At 41.4% G+C, this 27740-nt stretch overlaps 2 protein-coding genes across 2 annotated transcripts; one reads left to right on the plus strand and one right to left on the minus strand.

Moving 5' to 3' along the window:
• Window positions 1-7318: 7318 nt before the first annotated feature.
• asb7 (ankyrin repeat and SOCS box containing 7) lies at window positions 7319-17021 on the minus strand. Its single transcript, XM_080493493.1, has 5 exons — window positions 16905-17021; window positions 14302-14435; window positions 13534-13745; window positions 11486-12091; window positions 7319-9300 (listed from the first exon to the last, which is right to left on the minus strand). Exons 2-5 carry the CDS (start codon window positions 14337-14339, stop codon window positions 9161-9163), a joined length of 996 nt encoding a protein of 331 aa, XP_080349619.1. The 5' UTR covers window positions 14340-14435; window positions 16905-17021; the 3' UTR covers window positions 7319-9160.
• Window positions 17022-17625: 604 nt separating this feature from the next.
• On the plus strand, window positions 17626-27571 carry lins1 (lines homolog 1). Its single transcript, XM_080490975.1, has 7 exons — window positions 17626-17930; window positions 17993-18082; window positions 20017-20149; window positions 21905-22486; window positions 24048-24240; window positions 25267-25921; window positions 27239-27571. Exons 1-7 carry the CDS (start codon window positions 17640-17642, stop codon window positions 27317-27319), a joined length of 2025 nt encoding a protein of 674 aa, XP_080347101.1. The 5' UTR covers window positions 17626-17639; the 3' UTR covers window positions 27320-27571.
• Window positions 27572-27740: the final 169 nt, after the last annotated feature.

Below are 27740 nucleotides of genomic sequence, written 5' to 3' on the forward strand. Positions count from 1 at the left end.
CTCCTTGTCACCTTGCATTAGATCTCTGCTGGGCCTTGAGGTCAGTCTTGTCCCGCAGCAGAGATTACATATCTTAGTTGGTCTGATTGTCTTGCGGTCCCACCAGAGAAGCTGGAGGAAGAGACATTTGGGATTCTTTGCTCTTAAGCTTGCCTCCCCCACTCCGTGTGGATCAACAGGAAGCAGGGGAACAGATGATAAATGTCTGTTGAATATGACTGTAAAAACTCTGTAAACACTTTGGTATAATTCTTGTGCTCCAAGTCATCAAATTTAAGAGAGGTCAGTAGGATCACTCAGCATTACAGCACTTCAGTTTTAAGGAGAGAAGTCATTGGCCTTGTTTACATGACAAGGTGAAACTGTTTTTGCATTTTTGTTTCAGAAAAGTTTCGCTTTTAAACAGCGGCATTTTGAAAGCAATGTCCATTTACATGGAAACAGCTGAAACACTGAAAACAATGTCGTTTTAACGTTGGGCCACAAGCTGAGGTGCATTTCCCCACCGTTTCAATGGAGACCATCAGAGTATTTTCGAACAGTTCAACATTGGAAATCGTTTTCAAAAAGTTCTGTTTTCAGTGGCTCCGAGCGCCATTGTCGTGTAAACGGAAGACCAAAACGCAACAAAGGTTTTCCATGTGAAAAGGACCTTAAATTTGTCAGGTTCAGTGTGGAAAAATGTTAAAATGAGCAACTTTGATTCTTTCATTCTAACTCTATATCATCTTTATCGAGGTTAAAATAAGTAACGAGCCAGATTGTAGAACGTAAAGGGAAGAAAGTCTGAGTTAAAATGTAGAGAGATAAAGTAAAATGTCATCAAAGATACTGAAGGAAAGTACATACAGATACCTGACTAGTCTATTTAAGTAAGCGATAAGTAGACTGAATGATTCAATACAAAAACGTTGCCACTTCTGGTAGTAAAACATAGAGTGTGTTCACATCACTGAAGCTGCGTTCTACCTGCTGAAGTCAAGTCAGGTCAAGTGAGGTTTGATCCTCTTGATGTCTGGCTCACATTTCATGTTGTGGCTGAAATCTGTCTGCTGACTAACTCTCCATTTATTTAAGTTCTCGTCTCGCTTTGCTCTTTGTGTTTCCTCTGTGGGGAGGACGGGTCATTTTTTGATTGTTATCACCGGTGTCTTGTTAACCCTTCCTCAGGCGGCTGTCTGAGTCAGTTCAACCCGTCATGTTTGATCTTCTGTGTCAGTGCATCTTGTTCCAGTTCTCCAGTCTTTTCTTCTCTGCTTTGTGAGTCTGTTTTGAGTTCTGGTTACCGTCGTTCACTTTCCCCATTGCAAAGTGTTGTTGGATGGACTGACTGACCATCTCCTGTCCACTACACGTTAAGCGTTGTTCCTTCTACCTGTAGCTAAGGTTTTACCACCTGCCTGTTGAAAAAGCTGGAGGGCCAAATGACCAGAATCTAATATCAACGTTTAAACCTAAACAAATTATCTGATTAGTTTAATATTATATACTGTAACTGTTGGGATCTCCAATACTTCATTGAAGATCGTCCGTCTGTCACTTTATTCATCCATCCATCTGGATTACAACCTGGAATGGAGTACAACTTTGAAGATCATTGTTGTGAAAATTAACTGCATTGTAGTACTTGGACGTACATTTTTGTCCCATGTTTACTTCTGAGGCACTGCCACTCTCTTGAGATACCTCATCATGTTTCTAACTTGTAATCAATTAACTATTTTTTTTGTTTTTGTCATTGGCTTTTTCAACATTTCTTTGTGGATTTCAAATGGAGGACAGCAATCAAATTCATTAATCCATTTTTTATACTAGTCGCTCGTGGCTGGATCCACTATAGAAGATCCCAGCTGACAATGGATGAATCACCCCACTGAGCAAGCAACGTCCACAGACGTCCAAGACACCTCCGTCCACCCAGGCCGGAATCGTGAGGTCTGTTTTGACAGCCAGTTGACAGCAGGTCACAAGCTGTCTGTTAAGTCCAACTGCCTGTATAACTATTGATTTGTCATCAGAATAATGAGGGAAGTAGATCAGGACAAGCAAGAGGAGACAGCATGTGAAGTTTAATGCAGAATATCTGAGTTATGAACATTTATTGTTTTGGTCGCAAGGTATTAAACTTTTTAAGTCTCCATGGAAAAACTGGCCCGCTTTGATAACCTTTCATCTTGTGAATACTACTATGTACATGAGCAAATGTTTTATCAATACAGTCAATTGGCATTGTCATTGGTGTAGTGGTTAGTGATCTTGCCTCACAGGCAGAAGGTCGCGGGGTCAATCCACCTGGAGGTGTTTGAGGCGTCTGCTTGTGTGTGCATGTGGTTGTATTTGGTAATGCTCAATTGTGCCTGTGTGTCCTGTGAAAGACCTTTCCTCATTGTTTTTTTATACGTATTTTTATTGACGTCCATGTGACGTCCAGGACATATAAAAGAACTTTCTTTCTGGCCCCTCTGAGGACGTCTTCTGGATGTATAGAGAGCATGTCTTTTAGACGTGTTGTGGAGCACTTCTTGCTCAGTGGGACAGGGAACCCAAAGGGGAGGAACCCAGAGTCTTTAGAGACAAGTGACACAGGCACACGAAGAACATGCAAACTCAATAAAGAAAAGTTGCAACTAGATTTAAACCAGGTATATCTAGCAGTGAGGCGAGCGCGCTTACCCTTGCACCATCACCCCCACCATTAAATCCACCACATTTACCTCGATCTGCTGCAGAAATAAAACCTGGGATTCCATTCTGTCCTGTTCCAGATACAGTTTGCACACTGTCCCAAGTTTTTGGGATTAATTATTGTATCATGTGTTTTTCGCATGTCAGTTGTGAGAGCCTGAGAACTGCCCCGACAAGCTGGTACTATTGTGATACAACAGAAAAAAACATTGGCAGATTGTATTATTCGGATGTGGCCTAAGGACCGAGCTGCCTTTCTCGGATTACATTACCAAGAAACCTCTGTCCAAGAGATGAAAGTTGAGGATTTCTTGTGCTTGAACTTGAACGTTAGATTCAGGCGGGACCGTACGGAGCTGCCTCATCAGGTGGGGGAGAAAAGATGTATTTACTGGAGATATTTTTAGCCAGGACACAGAGTTGTACACGCCAGTCACAAAGCTGCTATTGTTCCGACTCTCTGAGAGTTTGCTGGCCCACAGAGGGATGGCATTGTTTTATCATGTAATGCTACCAGTGATCTGTACAGCGATAGCACCCTATGTTTGGTAAAGTAAGAGCAAAATATATCACAGCCACTATTAGGTCACCTCGGATCGGTGCAGGGTTTGACTCAGTCCTGCTGAGAACAAATGAAGGCGAAAGCAGAAACCGCCTCTTTCTGAGGCAGCATTCCGGAGGGAAAAAAGAAAAGGGAAATAAAGAAAGAACGGGGAATGCCTTCTGTAAAACGATCCACAGCTTTGCAAAAGTGCTTCTAAAAGTGCCGTTCATTTTCAGATTGGTCTGCTGCCTTTAGTTCATTAGTTTCTTAAAAATATGTCTGCGTTTCTAGATGTAATTATTCATATTTCAGTTACTCACACTGACACAGAAGACTGAAGATGTCTTACAGAGATAAGCAGGCCTGCATATGTGTGAAAGTGTCGGGTGAAAGCTGATACCTGGTACTTTGCCAGCGATGGAGGAACGATCTGAACAGGCTCTGTCATGACATGATACTCAGTTTCCAAAAAGTATTGTCAGATAATCCTTCATTTTCTTTCCGAAAACATCCACCTCGGAGGTTAATTCGTACAGATGCTAATGCTACAACTCCAAGCTGGATAAAGCAGATGAATGGATACAGGCAATATTATGTTTTATATAATTATATAACCTAATGAACAAGTCCATTTCATCTCTAAAACCTTGGATTGTACGAGACAGATTGTTTTTTCGGAATGTGAATATATTTTATGGCGAGGAGTTAAAGTGGCAGAGAAGATGGACGGTTAAATTATTACATTTTGTATAAAAGAAAAAATAAACAAAACAAAATAAACCAAAAAATCAATTAAACCACAACACACGCACAAGTCTTCTTTTCCGTCGTTTCCACGGAGACATAGCGTTTTGAAAAAGTTCAGAAACTTGCATTTTCTGGTGTTTGTCGTGTAAACAGACACCCGAAATGCAACGAAACTTTTGTGTTTTTAATTGAAATTGTTGCCGTGTAAACGGACTCCTAGTTTTACAAACATTTAAACTGGGGTTGGAAGATATTTACTCTTTTCTTTGATGTTATTTTGCATGTCTTTGCTGGGACTTTGAAGTGGTTTTCGATGTCCTTGGCACCTCGTTTTGTTTCTTCCAGGGTATTTTGTGGGTCTGTTCCTGGCCGGTTTTGCATTTCTTTGTTGTCTGTGTGGATCTGTGCCATGAGTCTAGGTTCAGTGACCCACGCTGCACGGTCCAAACGTGGGACCTGATTGTACACTCGGTCACCAATAATAGAAGAAAATCCTTACACCGAAGTTTACTCAAAGTACACAAAAAAGATCCTCTACCAGAGGTATCAGACATATGGCCTGTGTCCAAAACTGGTCAGCCAGACGTTTGCACTCCGGTACATGAGATCTCCTTCAGTGTGTAAATTACAAACACTAATCGTAGTATTTTTTTTGATGAAAAACACAGCGCTGTGTGAGAAAGAGCAGCAGACAAAACAACACAGAGATGTGAAAAAGCTAATTTTTTTAATTTTTCCGAGGGATGCAACAAAATTAAAAGAGAAATTTGACCATGAAATAATTCAATCCGTCCATGCTGGACATTGCACCTGATTTTCATTAAAAACAAACAGCAAAACCTGGTTTGTTCAGTTTTTGTAAATTCTTCATAATGTGCTTGTACCCCTTTGCACTATAACAAAAGGAAACATTGTGAGAAGTAGATATTTGCAGATTATTTTGCTGTACTTCGACTCATATTCACAATATAAATCATAGTCTACATTCTATTAGATTCATCAGTCTGGTCACACCTAAAGTACACGTCTCCTTTAGTGGCTGCTCATTTCAGTTTTCTGCTGCAAACGACTCGAATCATCTGCAACGGACCTTCAAACCTCCTACATTTAATCCAAAAATATCGTACAGCCAATCATGAAGGGTCACTGCACTTGCTTTTAGCTTTCATCGATTTGTTTATCAATGTATATCATTGTAAATACTGTAAATGCTCATTTCTTTTATTTGAGATTGTGTGACACTATTATTTTATGTATTTACATATATATATATATATATTTGTTTCTCTGTTTTTCTTAGTGCCGCTTGGCCACATCGTTGTTGAAAATGAGAATTGGTTCTCAATTGACCTGCCTTGTAAAATAAAGATGAAATAAATAAATCAACAATCAGGCCACCTCTAAATCAAGAGGTGATAGATGACAGTTAGTGTCTTTGAAACCTCGAAGCGGCGTCACCATAAAACCATGACAACCAATCATAAATATATCTCCGTCAATGTTTTCTATGTTTTTGTGGCTGCACGATATGGAAATTCCTCTTCGAATGACATGAAGTCAACATGAACAATACTTCAACATGCTCTCACCTCATGAGATTCGGATTGATGAACAGAATGTGGGTTTAAGAATCGATTCAAAATTGATTCCATACAAGTGATGTCTGATGTCGGTGGTGCTTACAGTTCTGGCAGTACTCTTGTCGTGGTCTTATTTAGGCTACTTTCATGCGGAATCAGCTTTCAGTAAACACATTTCATTTTGTTCTGTGGGACAGCTGCTTTGAATAGAAAGTACCTTGTGGCGATTTGGACCTTTTACCTTAAAACTGACAAAGGCAGTTTTCAGCAGTCTACAGACCGCTTTACTGCAGGCAAACTGTGAATCAATCAGATTCATCGTTGATTGTTTATACAATTGCAATAAATCAGGTTTATCTTCTAAAGCGCTCTCAAACTGAAAGCAGGGTATCTCAAATACCACCTTAAACCCTTTTCTCAAGTTTGCATTAGCCAAATACTTATCGAACCAGTCTGGATCCACAGAAGGTGCTTGGACATGGAATAAAGTCGCACCCTGTAAACTGGTGACTTGTCCATGGCGTACCTGCCTTTGGTTCTGGCCTGCTGCGGCACAAGACTGAATGGTTAGAGAAAATAGTTGTAAGTTGGACAAATGAAAATATGCACGGACAAGTTTATGAAGAGTCCGAATTTTTCAAACCCTTTTACATGTCACAGATATGGAGACGACATTCAAGGCTACAGGAACACTATCGTACCTTTTACCGAATAGTAGTCTTGGATAGTAAATGGACTTGACTTGTAGAGCACCTTACAGCTGTGTGAGCAGCCCCAAAGCACTTCATATAGCTCATCACATTCACCCATTCACACACGCCAATAGAGGCTGCAGCCAGACGAGGCGCTGTCACTCTGATAAAGTGACTCCAAAGCACTTTTAAGTAAAGTACTCAAGGGAAGAGTCTTCTTTCAATGATTTTCATTCAGACGGTAATCGTCTGAAGCCGAGATGTCCAATGTTCATTGGGAAAGGTATCCATGTGGAGTACGAGTATAAATGACCTTGAAGACATCTTGCTCTTCTATAACAGTTCAGGGTCGTAATTTGCTAGAACCAATCCGACTGAGAGCAAAGGAAGCGTACAAGTCAAAGCTTATTGTGGGTCGGAGTAGGTTTAGAGTGAAGGCCACATGGTGAGAGTCTTAACCCATGTAAGTTGACATTTTAGGCCTTTAGAATGATCTGTGGCCCCAGAAGAAACAGTTCTAGATCAAGAAAGAGTCTTTCCAAAGCTTTCAGGACGGCTGCAGGTTGAAAGTCTCTCAAATTCCATAACTATTGACACACACCGTTTCTTCCCAGAACACAAATTACTTCATTCTCCTCCTCCAAAGCAAAGTCTGAGAGTTTATGTAATTTTTTTTGTTTACTCTGAAAATATAGTGTTTGAAAAGAGAAAAAAAATAAACTTCATAGAAGACAGAAATGCACTTACCAAGTTTTAGAAAGCAATGCTTGTTAAACTGAAGACGATATGCTTATGGACCCTCCTCTGACTCCTCCAGCCAACTGGTTTTGTTACGTGTAAAAGGTAATAGTTGACCTGCGTCAACCACATGGTTTGCATTTCAAAATGTGCGCTTCTTCTAAACTGAGCAAATATAAAGCTTCAGACTGAATGCGAATGCAAATATGAAAACGACCCTGACGTGTTGATACTGGAGACTATTGTTTGTGAACAAAACCTTTTGGAAAATCCCAAATCCAAATCATTTCAAACACACACAAAAGACGAGGAAAGAATATTCCCGTGGCCTCGCTTCAACACCAAATCCTACTTTTTATTTCGAAACTGATCAAAGTGAAAAAAATTCACAGTAGAACCGCCCCTCCCCCGGCCACATTTACCTGCGGGGGGAGGGGGAATTAGAAGAAAGCACCCAACATTTCGGCCATAAAAATCGACGAAAGCACGCCGTTCCAAATTCGTCTCAAACAACTTGTACGCACACACAGACACACAGACACACTCTCTCTCTCTCCCGCACGCGCACACACACACACACGCACACGCACACGCCAAAGACACACTTGAGTCACATCAAACAGATCACAATACCTTCCGAACTTTAAATACATTAATACCAGAAATCTAGCTTAAATAAATTTTACAAAAATATCTGTTGTACATGTAACATATTTACACGGATGAATGTGAATCTAGTGATTGTGTTTCAGTCTTTCTGAAGCGTCTTCAGACGAGCGATGAGAAATGGGTCAAAACTATTCGAATTCTCACTTTTCCAAATGGTGACCTCAAATAAGCTTTAAAAGTTCTACGTTCTTTCAACCGCATGCCATGTTCTTGCTTATGTTACTAATAAATATAAATATATTTGTATAACTTATTCTTTGCTATCAAACGGGAACTGTAAATAAGAGTTAGAATAATCCAACGCGGGTTTTTAAAAATATATATTTTCTGGATTTGTTACGGCATCCAGTGGAAGCTCCAAATTCTCCTTCTCAGTAGACGTTTTTTCCAACTCGGTCACTTTGATTCGGTCTGACGTTACCTGCTGACGAATATTTGAGTGAGAACGATACGTATGATTTAAGAAGATTACTGCTAGTTCTGTGTTGAAACCCTGCACCAGGGCTGGTTTCCCCAGGAATGACATTGAGTTTTGTATAAAGCTTGAGCCTCACGGGGTTTGAACTCCACAGTGGGACTATTGTCTTGGATCTTTCAAAATAATTCTGTATATTTAAATGAAAGTAGTTCTCCATCATTTAACATTTCATTGAAAAACTATTAAAACGTCATTACCAGAGACCAACTGGGGGACAAAACTGACCTGCTGCAGGATTTTAACACCAGTTTGTGAAACTTTTTTTTTCTTCTAAATTGCTCATCCCATCAAACCATGTTGATCCAAACATCCCGACTCTGGGCGAAGGCAGGCCTCAGTGCATCACACGGATCTTTTATCATTGAATTTTAGAGCCAGATTTACACCAGACTGGCTTTTGTTTTATTTCAGCCCGTCACAAGTTAACAGTTGAAGTTAGAGACGTGATGACGAGTCATGAGTTTGGCTTGTTTGAGGATTCATTATGAAGGCATTATTGTAGCAAAACTGTACAAGTTTTGATACGATAATTCCCCCATCGTTTAGACTCTTACGTTGAGTTTTCTTTCATTATTAACGTAGCCGATCTCAAACCAGAAAGAAAACCTTCATTACCAATAAACTTTTTGAGTTAATGATTCTCACACGCAATAAAAAAAACAAAACAGAATTACATATCAAAAAACCAAACAAGGGCCAATAAGAGAGTATGTGAGCAGTCCCAGTCCTCTTCAATTAATGAGCTGGTAAAGACATCATGATGAAATGATGTCTGGTATAAAAGACGAATCGTAATAAAAATGCTTCAGGCTAACAAGGGTTTCATTTCCCCCAGGAAACCTTTGCTCATGTGAGGCGTGTCCGTCTCCGTTCAACAGCAACAAGCTGTGACCGGACGAACGGCAGAAGAAGTGTTGAAGTGTTAGTATGGAGTCGGGCTGGACGGACAGACCGAAGCGTGTCCTTTCACACCAGGAGAACAATATTTGCATAGTCCGATGAGTTTTCAGTCTGCTGTCCTGCCGCTTCACACGCTGTCAAACTTATGTTTTAAATAGTCTTTCATAACCTTGGCGATGGGTAGATCCTCCAACAACTTCAAGCTTTGAAGGCCGATACAGTGGCGGATTTTTATTCGACACAAGTCTTGGAGAGTCCGAGGCTGTCCTGAAAGAGAGGCGCAGAGCTGTTAGGGATTCGCTGCTCAACAACTAGAAAAAACCACATTTCACAAAATATCCTGAAGGTGAATGAACCTCCAATACTGTGTACTGAGGACATGATCACAGGGTTTTCATACGAACATTCTGATAACATGACAAATAGTCTGGAAACACAATAGAATCCTGTAGCCCAGGGGTGTCAAACATAAGGCTTGTGGGCTAAAACTGACTCACAAGAGGCTCCAATCGGGCCAAACCACCAAGCAAATGTAAAAATTCCTAATGTTTTTTGTAAGAGAAGCGACATAACAACAGCACTGAGACCCGAGCTGAGACATCAGTGATGCTGCCATGAAAGCTAGTTACCTTGTTGCTATCAAACGAGCCTTGAAGCCATGCTGTCAGGGGGAGTTTGTAAAAACACCCAGAATGCAACAGTTACAGGAGAAGTTATTTTGACATTTCACTGTATTTTCCACCAAATGAGACTGTAGTCTTTTTCGGTAGAAAACGTTTAGTTTTGTGAAAGTATAGACATTTTCATCATGTATACTCTGCGCCACAAAAGAAAATAACTTTAAAGCTTAAATCAAAAGGTTTTTATGGCACTATTTTGCTCATTCGAGATGAAATTGGGCTGCATGTGGCGAGGTCATAATCATTAACAAAACCTGAGGAAATATCTATTTATTTATTTATATATAAAAACAGTAACAAAAACTTGACACTCGCGCTTGAAACAGTGTAACTTTCGGCCAAGGCAACATCATTCTGCGTGAGACAACATCACACAAAACTCTGGCATGTGCTTTTTCAAATATACTTTAAAACGTTGTCCCTGAAGAAGGGTCCATATCACAAAAAACTAAAAACAACACTAAAACTAATAACTAAACCCAAACTAAGCAATATGTAAAAACTAAATTAAAATAGCAAACATGCATGAAAATATAATGTTCTAAATATGATAATATTCTCCCATCGAGTCCAACTTTGTGATATATCAACGCAAAGGTAGTAATGTGAAATTGATGTTTAAATGTGGACAAACAAAGAGTCTCACATGCTCAGACAAGCTGGATAATAAATGACAGAACAACAATGAGGAGTACTTCAACTGTGGCTGTGTGGTGTGCAGCTGCAGGCGGCGGTTTCCCTCCACCTGCTGGCTCTTGGAGGGAACTCAGTTACAGACTGTACCTTTCCAGGTGCGTCTGAAGCTCGAGTTTAGAAGAGCTTCAGACAAAGACAGCCGTATTTCCACAGGTTATCACGTCGGACGGGAGAAAAGAGCCGAGCTTCCTGTCACTCTGGTGGACGAGCCCTTTCATGGCGGACGGGTTAATCCAGGAGGTAGACGGTGTAATCAATAACCCGGCAGATATACGATCTGGCTGAAGGTTGTGGAGTCTGTGAAAGCGCACGGCGCTTTGATATCAAAGTTCAAGGGGCAGCGGAGGAATGCGGCCATTGTTCTCCTCACATCATAATGCTTCAGGTAACGTCGCTGCCGTTGCTCCGACGTGGGATTGTTCTGCGACTGAACACTGGTCATTAGAACCTCGGCTTGGCAGGCGGCCCACCATCGCTCTATACAGTTCTACTCTTTTTCCTGGTTTCATCTTACAATAAAAACCTCCACTAAAGCCTCATGTCTTCACCACGCCCCGCCTGCTCCGACTGACCTCACCAGCGTGAAAGGCATCTTTCTGAGTCTCACCAACAGTGACAGTTCTGTGCAGAGACCCTGCTGTTGAAGATGTTACCGGACTCAATGTGTCCATCAAGAAACTGTTCGCCAAAAAGGCCAAAACAACTGTGAAGTGTAGAAAAGTTGTGTTTTCCTGTTTATACAGAGTTGCACTTTTTGAAAACCTTCAGAGTGAAACTTTTTCCAGACTCCCAAAGCAACAACAAGTTGACATTTCCACTTAAACTATCTTGTAAAGGTGAAGCCATCAATCTCTCTGTCTATCACTCTCACACTCAGCTTCTGTCACACTTGCTCACTGTCAACTTGCCCACACACATTCATTCACCTTTCATGCTTTAGATCATCAATATATGATCAGATCACCAACCTTCACAACCAAAACAATATATTTGGGATGGATTGCGCAGCACCTACTTGTAACCAAGAGTGGCGTTCACAGCTCTGTGTATTGAGGAAAGATGTGTGTCGGACTTACTTGTGACCTCCTGCAGGAAGTCCAGACATGGCCTGCTGATCCCTGACATGCTGACAGACACAGCTACTGGGGTCTGGCCCTCGTAGTTCCTGGTGTTGGTGTCGGCGCCGTACGAGTAGAGCATCTGGGCACAGAGCACGTCATCCCTGAGGGCCGACAGGTGCAGCGGGGTCTGTCCGTCCTCCTGCCGGCCCAGGTTAGTGTCCGCCCCCCTCTGCAGAAACATGCGGCAGTACGAGTGGTTTCCCTTGATGACGGCGTAGCGCAGCAGGAAGCCGTTCTGAATGTCAATGTTGGCACTGTGGTCCAGGAGGATGCGCACGCAGCTGGAGCGCTCGCGGATGATGGCGAGCTGCAGCGGCGTGGTGCCCTTGTCGCTGAGTGGGTCCACCTCCGCCCTGAACTCCAGGAGGAGGCGCACGAACGAGTCCCGGCCGTAGTGTGCGGCCACGTGCAGCGGCGTCCAGCCGTCGTTGCTTTTAGCGTTGATGATATCGCTGCGAAACTCCGACTCCAGCATGAGGCGGGCGATGCGTGCTCTGCCGTGCATGGCGGCGTAGTGAAGTGCCGTGAAGCCCCCGATGAAGTCCTTCACTGTGGGATCAGCTGCACAGAGCAGCATGAGGGGGAAAGACTGATTTAAGTTCAGCTCTTTGAAACAATATCAGTGAGCCAGGGCCTGATACTCTCAAGCTAAACTGGACATTAACACGTTTGGGAAGAAACAATGGGGGCTCTGCTGCTGGAATTTGGAGTTCAGAAAATATGATCCAGATTTTCCTAATTAGAAATGACTCTGGGTTTGTTAGCTTGATGCTAACTTGAGTAGGTGTCACACCGGCTGTGTGTTTGAGAATTCAGTTAATGATGAGAAAAGTCTACAGCTGATTACACCAAAACAATGTTTACACGTAAACGATTTCATATTTATGCTTCTTTTTATACGGTGTAAGTACATTGTGGCAGCACTGTGGGGATAATGGATGCTCTCTTGTCATGTTAAAGGGCCTTCTGATATTTAGGGATGTCAGCATCGAATCAGGGTCGATTTGAGCTCAGCTGGGTTCGTTTTACATGAGCCGCCATAAACTGAGCACTATTAGCAACGTGCCTTAAACGAGCATGTAACAACCCCATCGTAGCAGCATCAGCAGCTAAAATGTCAGTCGTGTAGAAATATTTCAAAGTAGAAAATTAGTCCAATGGCCAAATGTCGTGGAAGCATCAGAGCTTCATTAAATGACAACATACATGGTCATTGAAAACAGGAAGTGAAGACAGATGTGTGGATCTCCGTTTTGATCCAGCAGAGTTTTACAGGTCTCACTTTCAGAAGAATATAAACAATTCAGGGCGAAATAAAGTCCAGGTTCATTTGAATTCCACAGAAATGATCCGATTTGGAAGGTGAAGTGACTGGCTTATCTTTATCCAGGGGAAATTACATTTTTTATCCTATTTTCAACTGATCTGAGGCATATTGAGCTGAAAGTAATTTGTGAGAGAGGCAGATATAAGTCAATATGATATGGTTTTTCTTACTAGATAAACACATTTAGTCTTCAGGAATCGAAGTGAAGCTAAATGAAAGTGAAATACCACCCTCTAGTGTTCAGAATCTGTCAGCGCTTCCACAACAAATCTATAGTATGAAATGGTACTTTAGAAAAACATTATGTATTCTACATTTATTTACTCAGTTGCATATTTGCGAATAAATAGAATCAAATACATAAATGTGGACATACATTTAGAATTGTCAATAGCTGTGAATAAAGATAAAAATACAAATATATCCTGTTTTATCCCCAGATTTGTCTTTCACGCAAGACAGAGAAAAACAAGTCTGCCCAGCATATTCCTTTCACATGTTTCACCACAGTAGCTCTTCCCATTTTTGCTAGTTATTACAATGGAGGTCCTTTCTGTCACAACAAGGAATGGAATGCGGTTCCCTCATACTCAAAGTTAAGACTTGGCGAGTCGAACAGTAGAAGAAAACAAACAAACAAAAAAAAAAAACAGAGAGAGAAAGGAGAGCAGCTGACCTCCGTGCTCCAGAAAGACCCGAACACATCGCTCCTTCCCTTTGGCGGCGGAGAAGTGGAGCAGCGTCCAGCCGTTGGCGTCACGGATCTTAGGTGAGTAGCCCTGCTCCAGCATCCTCCGGACGGTGCAGACGTCCCCTGCTGCCACCGCGGCCTGGATCTGCAGCTCCTCGTGAAGCTCAGGGTTCCTTCTGCAGTGATGGTTCAGCATCCTGTCACATGTTGGGAATGGGAAGGGGTCATGTGTACCTAACCTCTGTCAGGAAACATCCACAGTCTCCACCAGGTGGGAGATTCAACACCATATCCAAACGTTTATGATGCATCTGAAGATACCTCGGAATCTTACATATTTATGATATCTTTGTATAGTATTAACATGAACTGGTGGAAAATACAATGAAATCATCTTTCCTATTTGGATTTTGCATCCGAAGTGCAACAAATAACTTCCTTTGGAGCTTCTTATGACAAATCCCCTATTTTATCTGAAACAGGTAAAAGCTCACAGGCTGTCGTTGATGCTAATGCTACTTTGCTAACAAGGTGAAACGGGTGTGGTACTCTGTGAATTAACTCGGGTACAAGAAGGTTTTTATGCCTTTGCTTCACATGTCTGCTCTGAACCAACTGTCAGTTAACTCAGAGAGAAGCAGAATGTCTCCCTCTTTGACTAAAGTGTGTAAACATGTCTACTGTGTCAATAAACCTGTAATGTGCCTCCAAACAGATCAACGATCACCTCAACCGGTGAGTCAGGGCGATTACCTTTTGACCAGTTGAAGAGACGGGTTTCTCTTCGTCATATCGAGGCTGCTCTGGACGAACTGCCGCACAATCGGGAAGGCCGGGAGAGCGTGAAGAGGAAGAAGAAGAAGGCACTCTGTGGTCTCACAGTTCTCCTGCAACACAAACATTAAAACATTTATTACATGGGAAAGAAATCCTCAATAACATCGAGACTTCATAGTACTTTTCTGTCATCTGTGATCCCAATATACAACCATGCTGGTAACACGAGAAGCAACAATCACATTACATTTTGTATTGCTTGATTTGAAGCTGGGGGAAGTGGACTCAAATTCGTTTCAGCTCAGGAACAACATACAGTCCAATTTGATCAACAACCACAACTCCAAATGTTTTTCCAGATTTAGTTCTTTTTTTTTTTTTAAAGTTGACAAATGAACCATTGCAGTGTACTAATGCTACTAAAAGAGCAAGTTTTTATGACTGCTACTTTTAGTAAAACAGTGCTGTCTCCACTAAATAAACCAGAAAAAGCAGTTACTTCAACTTAAGGTTGCAAGTCTAGTTTTCTTTGTCCAAAGCTTAGAGGTGAAGGAAGCCAACTTAGAACCGGTTTTGAAAGCTACGGCCAAATCAAACGTGCAGATCAGATGATCGGATGTTGCGACCCCCAAAAGTAAGAAGCCTAGTTTTCAGTAAACTGCTAATCTTATACTTTTGTACAGAAAGTGTGATCCTCTGAGTATTTAAAGAAAATATAATTGATTGACAGCCCTAATGCATTGTACCAGACGTCCACAGGGCAGAAGTCAGAAGCAGAGAAATCAAAGAAAATAAAACCGTTATTGGGAAGAAAATTTAAGCACAAGAACACAAACATTCATCACTTGAGTGCTCGCTAAACAGTGATTTTCAGCTGTTCTAGTTGATAAAAGAAGATGGAGATGTCTTTGGTCTTGGCTCGAGATCTGTGGTGGGACATCGTACTGTGAGACCCGTATAAGGACGGCCGTTGTCACGGTCTTGCCACCAAAGACAACCTGCGTTAAAATTCTGACAGTGTCAGACATTTGTGGAGATGGTGACTGCTACCTGCGTCAACTAATTAATAGAAATGCAGCATGAATGACGCACTGAACAGCATTTGCACTCTACCCAAATAGATGCTGTGTGGCTACAATGGCAAAACACATAAAAAAAAAAAAAGATTTTGGATGGAAACAAAAAACATTTTGGGGATAAATCTCCAAACACATAAATGCCACAAGGCTGAGGGCTTCATTCATGTTTCACTAGTTTCTCTTTCGTGAATGGATGGCACACACTTATGACGTTTCATTCCTGTTCAGTCACGTATATCGTGGGCTGCGATTCAGCTTGTGTTTTCATCGTGCAAGCTTCACACAGCAAACTTCATGTCGTGGACCAAAGTTTACGAGATTCATGTCGTACAGTAAAGCGAGCTGTGAACTCATAAGATCGTGAAACTTGAACAATGTGTACCGGGCAAAAGAGAAATCATCATTGTGATGATAAATATTATTATTACATGTTCACCTAAAATCGTGCAGCACCATTATTGTTAATTTTCACAAAGCTGCGCATTGATTCATTTTGTTTTTAAAGGTGTAGTAGTTAGTATTATTTTATATAAAGAGTCAACAAAAAGATGGGATGTGGCACAATTAAGTGTACACAACAATCAAATAACGTGAATATAACAATGATAACAAACCTAGGAAATCTAAATCACAGCAGTAATATGCAGCGACGTTATCAAGTATTGCGATAGTGTCAGTGGACCATATGATAGCAGTCAGTTGCTTAATTTCTTTGAATTAATCACAACCCATCTCAATTTTCTTTCAAAACCCAGAGCAGGGATGCAAAGTGGGAACATCATTTTTCGCAGTTCAGTTTTTTTTGCCATACTGCGCATATCGCCATAAATTTGATACCGAGCAGGCCTAATGTGGAATGATAATAACATTGTGGATCATCGTGGGTATAGCACGAGTCTAAACTTGTGGTTTCCGGTGAAGGAAAGCCACATCTTTAGTGTTTAAAAACAAGTTAGTTAACTTTTAAGAAGAACTCTTCAGTTCAGGTGTTTAAACACTGTACGAGCTACAATGGACAATGGAGCTCCCTTATCTGCCAACAGAACAACACCAAACAAGCAAAGGGGGGGCAAAAAAGACAGGTAACAAAAGCTAATAGGGGAACTATGTCCTCCACAGAATGATTCAGAGTTAACAAATGGGGTTTTTTGTCCTGAAAGGTCTCAGGTAAAGACGACTTTATCCTCGGTGACGTGAGTCAGCGAGCTAGCTAACTAACTCACTAGCGTTAGCTCGCTAACGGGTTTCCGTTTTTAAAACTTCGCACTCTTGTGAAGTGAGGTTAAAGTGAGCCGGGGGACACCCAGTGTGTCCACAATGAAGTTAATTGTTTGTGTTAAGACACAGTAAGAGCAGTTTTGACACTACAAAACAAAGACCAGTGGAGCCAATCAGCTTTCAGACGACAAGATCCGGAGCTCCGGGAAACGGCACTTTCTACCTCTTTACAAGTAAAACCCCGCAAAAAAAAACATCTCCGTGACCGCAACTCAAACTCACCTAAATCCTCCTGGGAGCGACCCTCAGGTTAATCTATCTGGGAAACAAATATCTGTAACAACAAAGTCTGTGAGCAGCTACAGCAGTGTGACCCCCATCAGCAAAAACAACTCCACCTCCGGCCTGGAGATTTTCACTATAAGAGCACCATTCAACTGTCTTATGAACTGAACATTTGGCAGCTACAGTTCAGAGTTGTAGTTTGAAGTTTAAAGTCCAAACAGCTGTTGTTCTGTCCGAAAGAACAAAATAGCATCTGGATCGTTCACTTCTGCCTGGGCTGGGTGATCCGTTGGTTGAATTATAATGACTCATGGTTGGTGGGTTGTTTGTTTGCTTGGTTGGCTGCTTGCTTGCTTGCTTGCTTGGTTGGTTGATTAAGAGGATAACTCAAAATATGTGCACAGATTTTGATTAAAATTGGCAGACTAACAGATAATGGGAGAAGGAAGAAATTATTTAGTTTTTGACAAGATATGGATCATATTCTTACCAGGTGGAGAGTTATGCTCCCTAAATACCTTGTTTGTCGTTTCAAATCATCTGTCTCGATTGTAAACAAATCCCTCAGAAAAATAAATAAAAACTTATCCCACTGATAAATGTTTTCCTTCCTAAACGTTAATCACTACATTTCCACAAGTTTTTCCATAGGATTTTTGTTTTGAAGGCTGTCGGATGCGTTGTGATCATTTCCGGTGTCTTGATTCAAATCGCAGCTTCCGTGTGTGTCACATGGCAGCTCCTCACAGGAAGCAGCCTCCTGACTTCCCTATGGAAGAGCCGCTGGACCACCTGACAGATGTTTACAGGTGTTTGGTGTCGGGCTCGTGCCCGCTGCACAGTGCCGCGGACGTGGCGCGCGCGGTGTTCTCTGGCGTGTGTATACCCGCGGGCGGCGTGGACGTGAGCTGCCTCAGCCTCAGCCTCAGTGTGCTGCACAGGCTGGTCTCCGGTGCTGAGGAGTCCCGGTTCTGCAGGGAGGCGCTCGGGGAGCTGCGGGATCTGGATCTTCTGCCCCAGCTGGTGAGCGACAACTCAAAGCGACTGTTTCCACTCATGAACAGGACTAACCCACTGCTCCGCAGGTCTTCCACTTCCGGTCCGAGGACCAGATTGTTTCACATCTGGCTGCAAAGAGTGTGTCAGCGTATGTTTTCTACCATCTGCAGGAATCTGTGAGTATTCCACGTGTTTTTGTTTTTTTGTTTTTTTTTCTGTTCATGTACTCCAATTTACTTCCACAGTCATAAACACACACACACACACACACACACTCACACACACTTTGCAGTGGAACCTGCTTCTACACATTCATCTGGCTAAATGTTTTTAAAAGGCATATCCTATCTGACACGATATTGAAAGAAGAAATGTGTCTTGTATGTTCTCTGCATGATCTGTTCTGTATCTAAAGAAGTTCTCTCTGGTAAAAATAAAGCTTTTCTTTTCTTTTTTTCACAAGTATTTAAAATGTCAATGTGTTTAACTTGATACTACTCAAGCTTTTATTGAACACAGCCTTTAAGGCAAGTTTACACAAAGTTTCTAGCGAGAAGTCCAAACAACATGCACTGTGGGTCTGTGAGCAAAACCCTTAGACTAATAAGGGACTAATAAATAATAAATAAATGAAGAAAATAAAAAAAATAAAAAATCAATAAAACGGATAATTTTTGTCCTTTCATTTCAGAAATGTTTTGTGTTTTACTCAGCAACATTTTGAAAACAATGTCCATTTACACTGAAATGGCAGAAATGCTGATAAACAATGTAGTTTTCATGTTGGGGCCCCAAGTGGGTGCTGTTTTGTGCTGTTTGCTATAGTGAAACCTCACACACATGCAGCAGAGAACAAAACGCTCTAAACATTAACAATGGGAGTAAAGGGACATTCATATGGACAGACAACCAAGTTGGATTGTTATTACGGCGACTGTCAACTATAAAACTACAGAGTCCCAGGAGAGATTATGGACGGGGAGTCATGACACTCTGGAGGAAACATTGTTCTTATTGTTCATCGACTTGCACTTGTGCAGAAGAACTATTTACCCTGGTGCACATGAGCAGTAGCAGCGTTTTAGAAAGGTTGCATTTGTCCCCATTTGAACAGAGGCAGAATTAAAACCTTTTTAACAAGTTCCGTTTTGGCAACTCACCAAAGCTAACCCTGGATTCTGTTGGATTTAAAAACCTACTTGAAGCTCCTTAGGCAGCAATAACCAGGAGGTTCCAGCAGCTTCTGATCAGGGTTGCGCAACTTTTAGGAAACAATTATGAATCCCTCTTCTTTACAGAACTGCTTCAGTTCAGTCACAGTCAGGATTTCTGCTGTGATCATCTCTCAGCATCTCTGTTAAATTTCAGGCCTGAACTCTATCAATGGATTTCCACTTTATTTTGAACAACTTCCTTGATTAAGATTGTTGTCCAGGCAGCAGGGCGATTCTATAATTGTCTTTAAAGGCAATCCTAGAGATAAAAACCAATGCTATCTAATGATTTGGTATACTTTGGAATCCACTTTTTCTCCAAACTGCCACCAGTCCAGGCCTGAGTGAACAACGCAGCCCCAAATCATGATGCTCCCTCCACCGTCCTTGGCAGATGGAATGTACAACATATAAAATGTATAGTTATCTTAAAGCAGGAACAAGAAATGAAAAACTGAAAATGAAATATTTCCTGATTCCTGGAATTGAGGCTTTCATTAACCATATATTGGTATAAAAGGTGTTTATGTTTTTACACGCCATGTCTTTGGAGAGCTCTTTTTAATTGTTTAAAAGCAGTGTGAATGAAGTAAATATCTCCCATTAAAGTCCATGTTTTTATTGGGAAACGTCCTAAGTTAAGGAGGGAATTGACAAAATAAGCTTCTTCACATAAAGACCTGCATGAGTAGAATATTGACCATTGAGGCTGTTAACCATTATTTCTTATAAGATGAAAACGATGGGGGAAAACTTATAATAAAAACATGCACGAGAGCTTAGAGTGTTGAAGCCTCCTCTGACATACCGAGGACCTCCTGAAGCCTGTGGATAAAAATGCTGTGAATTCAGGTGGTTTGTGGTAAATATTTGAAGTGTAATCTTTGATCTCTCAGGGAGCGGTTCGTCCTGCGTGGCAGAAGAAGTGTGTACAAGCTTTTCAGAGCTCTCCACCCTCTCCTGAGTTAGACGCCTGCCTGTGGTCGCTGACTGATGTCCTGAAGAGACTCATTAAAGGAGCACGACATGGTGAGTGAGACCATGTTATGGAAAGAAAACATACATTAGAAAAAAACAAGATTCTTTCATGAAAGCTACCGACCTCGTTGCTCAAATGAGCCTCAAAGCCATGCTGTCAGGGAGAGTTTGTAAAAAGACCCATAATAAAACTGCAATAGGAAAAGTTTTCTGGATATTTCTCTGTATTTTGCACCAGGTTTCATGAGAATTGGCCTCACTTTGAGATTGTAGTCATTTTCTGCAGCAATTGTTAGGTTTTGTGAAAATAATCGACATTTTCATCACAACCAAGAAAAACAAAATTTAAAGGTTATTATGGCTCTATTCTACTGGTTCGGCCCACTCGAGACAAAAATAGGCTGTATGTGGCTACAAAAAATATGTTTTGCACCCCTGAGTTAGAGAGACATAATTTATTAGTCTTGTGGTCGTTTTGTATTATTTACAAATAGTGTTGTTCCGATACCTATTTTGTGTCCCGATACCGATACCCGGTTGCATAGTATCGGCCGATACCGATACTTGCCGATACCGATATTTGCCTATACCGCAGTGTTTAAAAAAAGATATGGCCTGTTTTTCTTCCATTTCTTAAGAACTGCATACTCACTTAAACCTTTGTGAAACAGGAAAAAAAAAACACCAAGACAGTAAATGTAGGACAACTTTTTTATTTCCTACCTGGTATGGGTGGAACTAAAAAAAGAATAAACTTTTCTTAAACCTGAGCTTTAGCTCACAAATGCCAAAAAATAGTGCAATATCCATGTACAGGTAAATACATGTAAAACAGTAGTGCAACTACAGTTAAATTTAAATTAAAATAACATATAATATAGATATGAGGCTTTCCTTGGTATGCACGGAACACGTCACCATACATGGATCAGGAGTCAGGGCAGCAGTGAGTGAGAGTCGGGAGAGAAAAACACGCGGCGCTGCGTATCGGCGAGTTAATAGTGCGTACCTGCTGATACCAGCTTTTAGGGTGGTATCGCCCCTCCCCCCCTTCCCGATACTGGTATCGGTAATGGCACAACACTGTTTACAACTATTTCATCTCTATGTTATAGATTGGGGTTAGGATAGGACATCAAACCCCACAGGAGGTACAATTCGACCTTCAATCTGCCTTTGAGGTTGGCTGTTTGTGTAAATTACTTTCTTCAGAAAGACTTAATCCAGTCCAAAATGTTGAAAACTCTCCTGCACAGCTTTTTTTTTCTTCTTTTTTTTTTTTATAAATGTGGGCGTATGAGGCCTCATCTCAGGATGAACTATGATGATTACCAGACATCCTCATGTGTTTCTCATCATAAGATATCAAAACTGTTCACTATAAAGCTGTAGGATTTGGAGATGTTTAAAATCATATATTTTGTAGTTTTAATTACTACCCTGAAAATTAGTTTATGCTTACTTTGTTTATGTAACACTTACAGTGAACTTATTTTCTAAATAAAATGTTTCATCAAGATACTTTCTTTAGGAACGCTTCTCTTCCTCCACCAAACTGAGGCCTGCCCCATCATTTTAAACTACTATTAGATAGAGGTCAAATAAGATCAGTTTGTATAATAATCTTAATTCATCTTGTATGTTCGCCTGAAACTAGATGTAAAATTGTTGTTAATTAAATAAGAAATGGTACCAAATGAAAAATTTAGATTTAAATTGTCTAGTACCCACGGTTAGAACAGAGGAAAACAGTTTGGTTTGGTTTTCTGAAGTTTTACATGCGTTTTCTTTTTCTTTTTCGATCAGACGTCCTTGGAGATCTCCTGTCAGGGTTCGACTGCAGCCTTCTCGCTTTATGTTCAAAGTTCCTCCCTGAAGGAGGAAAGCATGTGGCCCAGAGTCTGGTGGTCTTCACCCCCAGCAGCCAGCAGGTGACCACTTTCTGCCTCCTTCTGGACCTGCTGGAGGTGCTTTCTGTGTCCGGCGTGTGTGTGCAGAGCCAAAGATTGGTCCACACTCGCTCCCCGGCCCTCCTCGCAGCCGTCAGCCACGGCTCAGAGTACTTTGTGAAGAAGCAAGCGGCGCTGCTGCTGAAGCGAGCGGCGCTCCAGAAGCTCGGGGAGGACCTGGCTCTGGGTGGCACGTCGTCCTCTGGGCTGAAACATGTGAACTTCAGCTCTGATAAACACACGCTGGCTCACAGTGTGTTAACAGCAGTGGATCAGGACTGGTTACAGAGCGTCGAGGTGAGGTCAGCTGCTTTCTTTGGAGGCACCAAACGAATCAGAGACGGCGAAACTCAGACAGCAGACTGTGTAATGCTGAGAGCGATCTGTCTGATCGTTCTCAAGTCCATCGAGCTTCAAATCCAAACGTCTGGAGGAGCAGGTGAGACGCACACCGCACATCTTAAACTGGATCAATGTAACTAGAATGTCCCCCTGGTGGCCCGTCAAGTTATTAACCTTGAGCGTTGAAGGCCCTCAAAATGAAAGATGGTAACGTTGCATGACAGGAGTTGAAGGACTTGATGCTTGAAAGCAAAAAGCTGGCATTTGAGTTTGATACATTATGGAAACAAACTGTGGGCCTACCATCTAGCTACATTTGAATGATTTAAAATAATCAAGTGAATTTAGTCTCAACATCATAAAATGATCATGTTTTCTGCTCTGATATATATATATATATACACACAGTCTATAGGTCACCATTAAAGGTGGAAAAAGTTGTAAAATTATCTATCTTGGTGTCATTTCTTTACATCCCAAAAACCTGGCATTTGAACAGAGGTGTGTAGACTTTTTATGTCCACTGTATGTGTATATATATATATATATATATATATATATATATATATATATTAAAGGTGCAATGTTTAGTTCGTATGTTTAACAAAAGTCAAAGTTACCTAAAATATTCAGGCTCTGTAGGTTTTTTTCTGACTTTTTCTGTCTCTGTAGATCAAATACAGTCATCGTGGAGGTTTTTCTGTGTTACTGTAGCAGCTTTCTTTCATCATACAGTGACATCTAGTGGTCCCAGATGGTATATTTTAATTTAAGTTTCTTTGTAAAATGAGCTGCATGGCCAGCCATACAAAAAAAAAAAAAAGAAGTGTGATATACACAATGTTTCAACTGAAAAGGTGTCGTTTTTGCGTTATCGGTTGTGAAAAGTTTCACGCTTAGATGGCAAAGTTTTGAAAATGATGTCTATTTACACAGCAACAGCAGAAATACTGAAAACAATATAGTTACCATGCCAGGCCACGAGTTGGCACTGCTTGTTGTTTTTGTAATGAAACTACACACACATGCAGTGGAGAACAGTCTGCTTGAAACATTAACAGTTGGACACGGACATTCTAGTGGACAGACGACCAAGTTGGATTGTTATTACAGTGCCTGTCAACTGTAAAACTATCAAGACCCAGGAGAAGATGGACTGGGAGTCATGACACTCTGGAGGAAACTTTGTTCTTATTGTCCAGCTTCTGAGCATGTGCAAAAGAACTAGTCACTATGGTCGTTCAGAAAAGTTTCCTTTTCTATGGATATGGAGTCGGCGTTTTCAAAAAGTTGCTCCAAGCGCCATTGTCATGTAATTGGACACTCAAACTGCAACAAAAGGTTTTTGTTTTGACCTGAAAACTTTGTGTGAATGAGGCCTTATAGTCTGGAAAATATGGTAAATTGAGTAGAAGAGCTAATTATCATTACACCTCCTAAACTGTTGTCTCATCATTAAAATAAACTAATAAACTTCCATTTTGTTTCTGTTTTCAGTTGTAAACATATTCCACAGGCGTGTTTGTTTTTCAAATGACCCTTCAGGAAAAGCTCCCAGTCATACATGAACACACACACACATGCTGTTCATTCTGTAACGAGCCCGTTGGGGTGACAGTGCCGGCTGTGCTGATGTCCTCTGTGTCTCCTCCCTGCAGAAGTGGGCGGAGCCTCAGAGGTGCGTTTGTATCTGGAGCGTCTGTGGGGCTTCCTGAGGCGCTGCAGCGTCCAGCTGGCTGGGCTCCGTCACCTCTGCTGCTGGATCAGTCTGCTGTTCGGAGAGCAGGACGACGACATGATGGAGGCAGCCAGAGCACTGTTGGCTATGTTTCTCTACCACAGAGAGAAAACGTGAGTGGTTTGGCTTTTTCTTTCCGTTTATTGAAGTGGTTTCACATTTTTAGGAGTTTTCTTCAATTCTTTAAGATCCTGTTTGTGAACCTTACATCCTCCTGTATGAACTTGGGTATATATATATTTTCCCTCCTGATAGCAAGATGTTGAAACGTCTTTGTGGTAATGATGTTCTTATAATTTACCGTATGTTTGCTAAATGGAGTGCAGCTTCCTGCGTGATGTGCTGGGTCTGCTGGCCCTGAGCTTTATTTCCTCTTAAAGTCTGAGTATTTTCACTCGATGCTCACAATAATTCAGCTTTACTAAATACTGACTACAATGAGATCCTTTCATGGCAATTTTTAAGTACAGTTATTTATTGTGCCGAGTATTTACTGATTGTGTCCAACAAAAACACGACATTTTATAATAGTTTATGCGGTATTCTGTACTCATGACTTGAATGCAGATTATATCACCTTATTGTGTAAATGTTGTGGTCTGTCCAGATGGAAGGTATCTCATAGTAAATTTACTCAGGTCAACTGGACTTTGGCTTTATGTGTTTGTATGTGTCTTAGAAGACATTTGGTCCTTTTATCCAGGTGGCTCCATCTCTTCCTGCTGTTCAGCCGAGGAGGCTGCTCAGTCACAAGTATTAAAGAGATGGATGTGCTTAGCCTAAAACCACATAGATTACTTCAATGTTTCATGTTTTTTCTGGATACAACCATTAAACATTCATAGCGCTTGAGGAAGAAAGAACAATGAATGTCTCAGACAGGAGTGGGCAACTAATTTTCACAAAGGGCTACATGAAACATTTGCACTACTATTGAGGCCTAATACATAACTTTGACTTGAGCTTTGCTCAAAAAGTATTATCTCTAACAAGTCAGTACATTTCAAAGCGATCACATGCTTATTCTAGCTCCTATCATCCAGACCAATAGTCACTTCAATGTCACTTTGACTTTCCCACTTTTACCGAGATTGGAAAGTAAAATGTTCCCTGAACTTCCTCCCGCTCTCTTCCTACAGGATAAACTCTGGATCGGATCGTTCAGCCGTGCTGGACGCTGCCTGTTCTTCCGGGTTTAATCCACACTGCCATTTCGTCCTGCTGCTGCAGAGCATCTCCTTCGACCACAGCATCCTCCTCGACTTCCTCATCTCCTCCGAAACCTGCTTCCTGGAGTACTTCGTCCGCTACCTGAAGTGCCTCCGAGACGACTGGCCGGGCTTCATCACAGCGTGTGGAGGCGTCTCGGATTCACACAGTAAACTCTCCCTGCAGGAGTCGGGTACTGCTTCACACGACGGTGAAAAGTCTTCCCTCCCGTCCAAAGCCGAAGCCAGTTCCCGTGTTAACCCCCCACAGAGGAGGCTTGTCGACTACGACTCTTCTGATGAGTCTGATCCAGAAGACATGGAGGTTTCAGAGGCTCAGCCGGGACCGTCCGGGTGTGAGAGACGGTTTAACGTGGATGTAAACAGACTCCCAGCGTCTCCCAGACAGAAATGCTTTCTCTCATTAACTAATTCACCGAGGACCACCACCGCCATTCGTTCAGGGGTCGCAACCTCAGTCAGAGCAGTGCTGTGTCTATCCCAGCTGAGGGAGGTGGTGGCCAGGCTGCACGCTAAGAAACTCTTTCCTTACAACCCGTCTTCACTCCTAAAGCTCCTCACTCAGGTAGAAAACACTTCCCAGCAGTCACATTTGTAACGTGATACGGAGTTTTGATTTGTTTCTTTTTCCAAGTCAGAATATATCAAATGTATACATGTATATTTTATTGGACAGTAAAAATGTCATTATCGATAAATTAATTGCAAATTGACAGTCAGATTTCATTATATCATCATGTCTTTGGCACTTTACCAATTCAGTTGTTTTTTTATTGCAAAAAGAAGAAGTGTTTTGGCTCTAAGCTTAGGTTTTCAGGTGAAAACTCCAACTCTGTCTTCATGAAAACGGGGGAAACGTGCCGTAATAGCAATTTGTATGGCTCGTCTGCCCATACAAATGTCCGTGTGGTCACCGTTATTAATGTTTATAGGGTATTGTTCTTTTCACACATGTGGTTGTGGTTTTATTTCAAAAACAACCAACAGCGCCAACTCGTGGCTTGTCCTGCGAATAACATTTTCAAAACCTTGTGAACACAAAACTTTTCTGAAATTAAAACTTTATAACGATGCGTTCTTACTTGTACCTTGTGGTGTGAACATGGCCTTGTGTTGCACTGATGCTCTACTTCAATATTGACGCCAGGAATGTTTGCAGGACTCGTAAAAGTGCTCCGATGCACTTCGACCTAAACCTGAAATCGAGTTTTTAGATGAGCAAAGTAAGTTTTATGGAGATTTATGAAGTTACTCTACAGCGAAAAAACTAAACCTGACTGCAAATAATCCAGCAGGCTTTTGATGATTAGTCATCAGGTTGTATATCAGTTTGTTTTTTCTTAAAATTCTTCAGGAACGTGATGTTAAGTCTGCACTCATGCACTTTAAATTCAAAAAGACAGAATTGGAGGAATGAAAGGTAAGTTATGAGTAAGACAACACAAATTTTTTTATTGCAATACTCACCATTATTAGATATTAAATGTTGGCCTTATGTCATGCAGCCCTGATCTGTAAGATATTAAACACCTACGTTGGTATTACACAAGCTCATTATTGAAATCAAACTCCTATTCTCAATATTTTCCATCACTATATCTTTTATTACAAGTTGAAATTTAACTTAACCCAATTAAAATGTCCTGTTTTTACAAATTTTTTTTAATGATTGAATGTATAAGTGTGGCTTTTCTATTCTCGACGGAGCATTGTCTAATGTAGCTTTATATTTTTAAGGAAACTTTATTTTGCTGGTATTGGATGTGCCGTATGGAGAGATGACTTGTGTTGAAGCGCAGGCAGCAGGTGGCAGCAGAACCTCAATGACCGTCAGGCACTGCTCTGGTGACTTTTAAGAGTTGTTCTTTGCTTCTTTGTTTAGCCGACCGTCTTAAAAATCAATTCCAACCTCGCGGCGGGCTTCAGAAGAGTGCAGATGTGTGAAGGGGAGGATCCAACATGAACAGGTCACCAGACAGACAGAGAAACAAGCCACATCCTCACAAACACACCTGCACGCATGTAAGGTGCTCAGTCCATCGACTGGGAGCAGCTAGTGTCTTGCTCAAGGACACTTCGGCATGTGGACGTCATTGGGGATCGAACTTGCAAGCATCGACAATCACTGAGCGACTGTCAACACCCCCACCCTGCTCTTCTAATTACTTTTAAACATCATGAAGGTGGCCATTGTGTTGTTATAAAGCCAGATTTTAAAAAAGGCCTGTGTTAAAACATCTTTCTCCTTGGTAGGCTGTTTTTCTCCTGCATGTGTTTCCTGTCCTTGTTGACCAAAGACCAACAGCTTCATTTACATGGCGCGCTCACGTTGACGGGAGGAAAAAAGTAGTTCATAAGCAAAATGCAAAATTCTTCACATCCAT

The sequence above is a fragment of the Lipophrys pholis genome, assembly GCF_963383615.2.
Source record: "Lipophrys pholis genome assembly, chromosome: 2".
Taxonomy (NCBI): Eukaryota; Metazoa; Chordata; class Actinopteri; order Blenniiformes; family Blenniidae; genus Lipophrys; species Lipophrys pholis.

Bases quoted from the DNA above. Each gene is read 5' to 3' on its own strand.
- asb7 (XM_080493493.1), bottom strand. From the start codon at position 14,339: ATGACGAAGAGAAACCCGTCTCTTCAACTGGTCAAAAG. The intron at 13,746-14,301 runs GTAATCGCCCTG...AACATGTGACAG, and splicing joins TCTCTTCAACTGGTCAAAAG to GATGCTGAACCATCACTGCA. The intron at 9,301-11,485 runs GTAAGTCCGACA...CCTCTCTTTCAG, and splicing joins CTTCCTGCAGGAGGTCACAA to GACAGCCTCGGACTCTCCAA.
- lins1 (XM_080490975.1), top strand. From the start codon at position 17,640: ATGGCAGCTCCTCACAGGAAGCAGCCTCCTGACTTCCCTATGGAAGAG. The intron at 17,931-17,992 runs GTGAGCGACAAC...ACTGCTCCGCAG, and splicing joins TGGATCTTCTGCCCCAGCTG to GTCTTCCACTTCCGGTCCGA. The intron at 18,083-20,016 runs GTGAGTATTCCA...TTGATCTCTCAG, and splicing joins TCTACCATCTGCAGGAATCT to GGAGCGGTTCGTCCTGCGTG.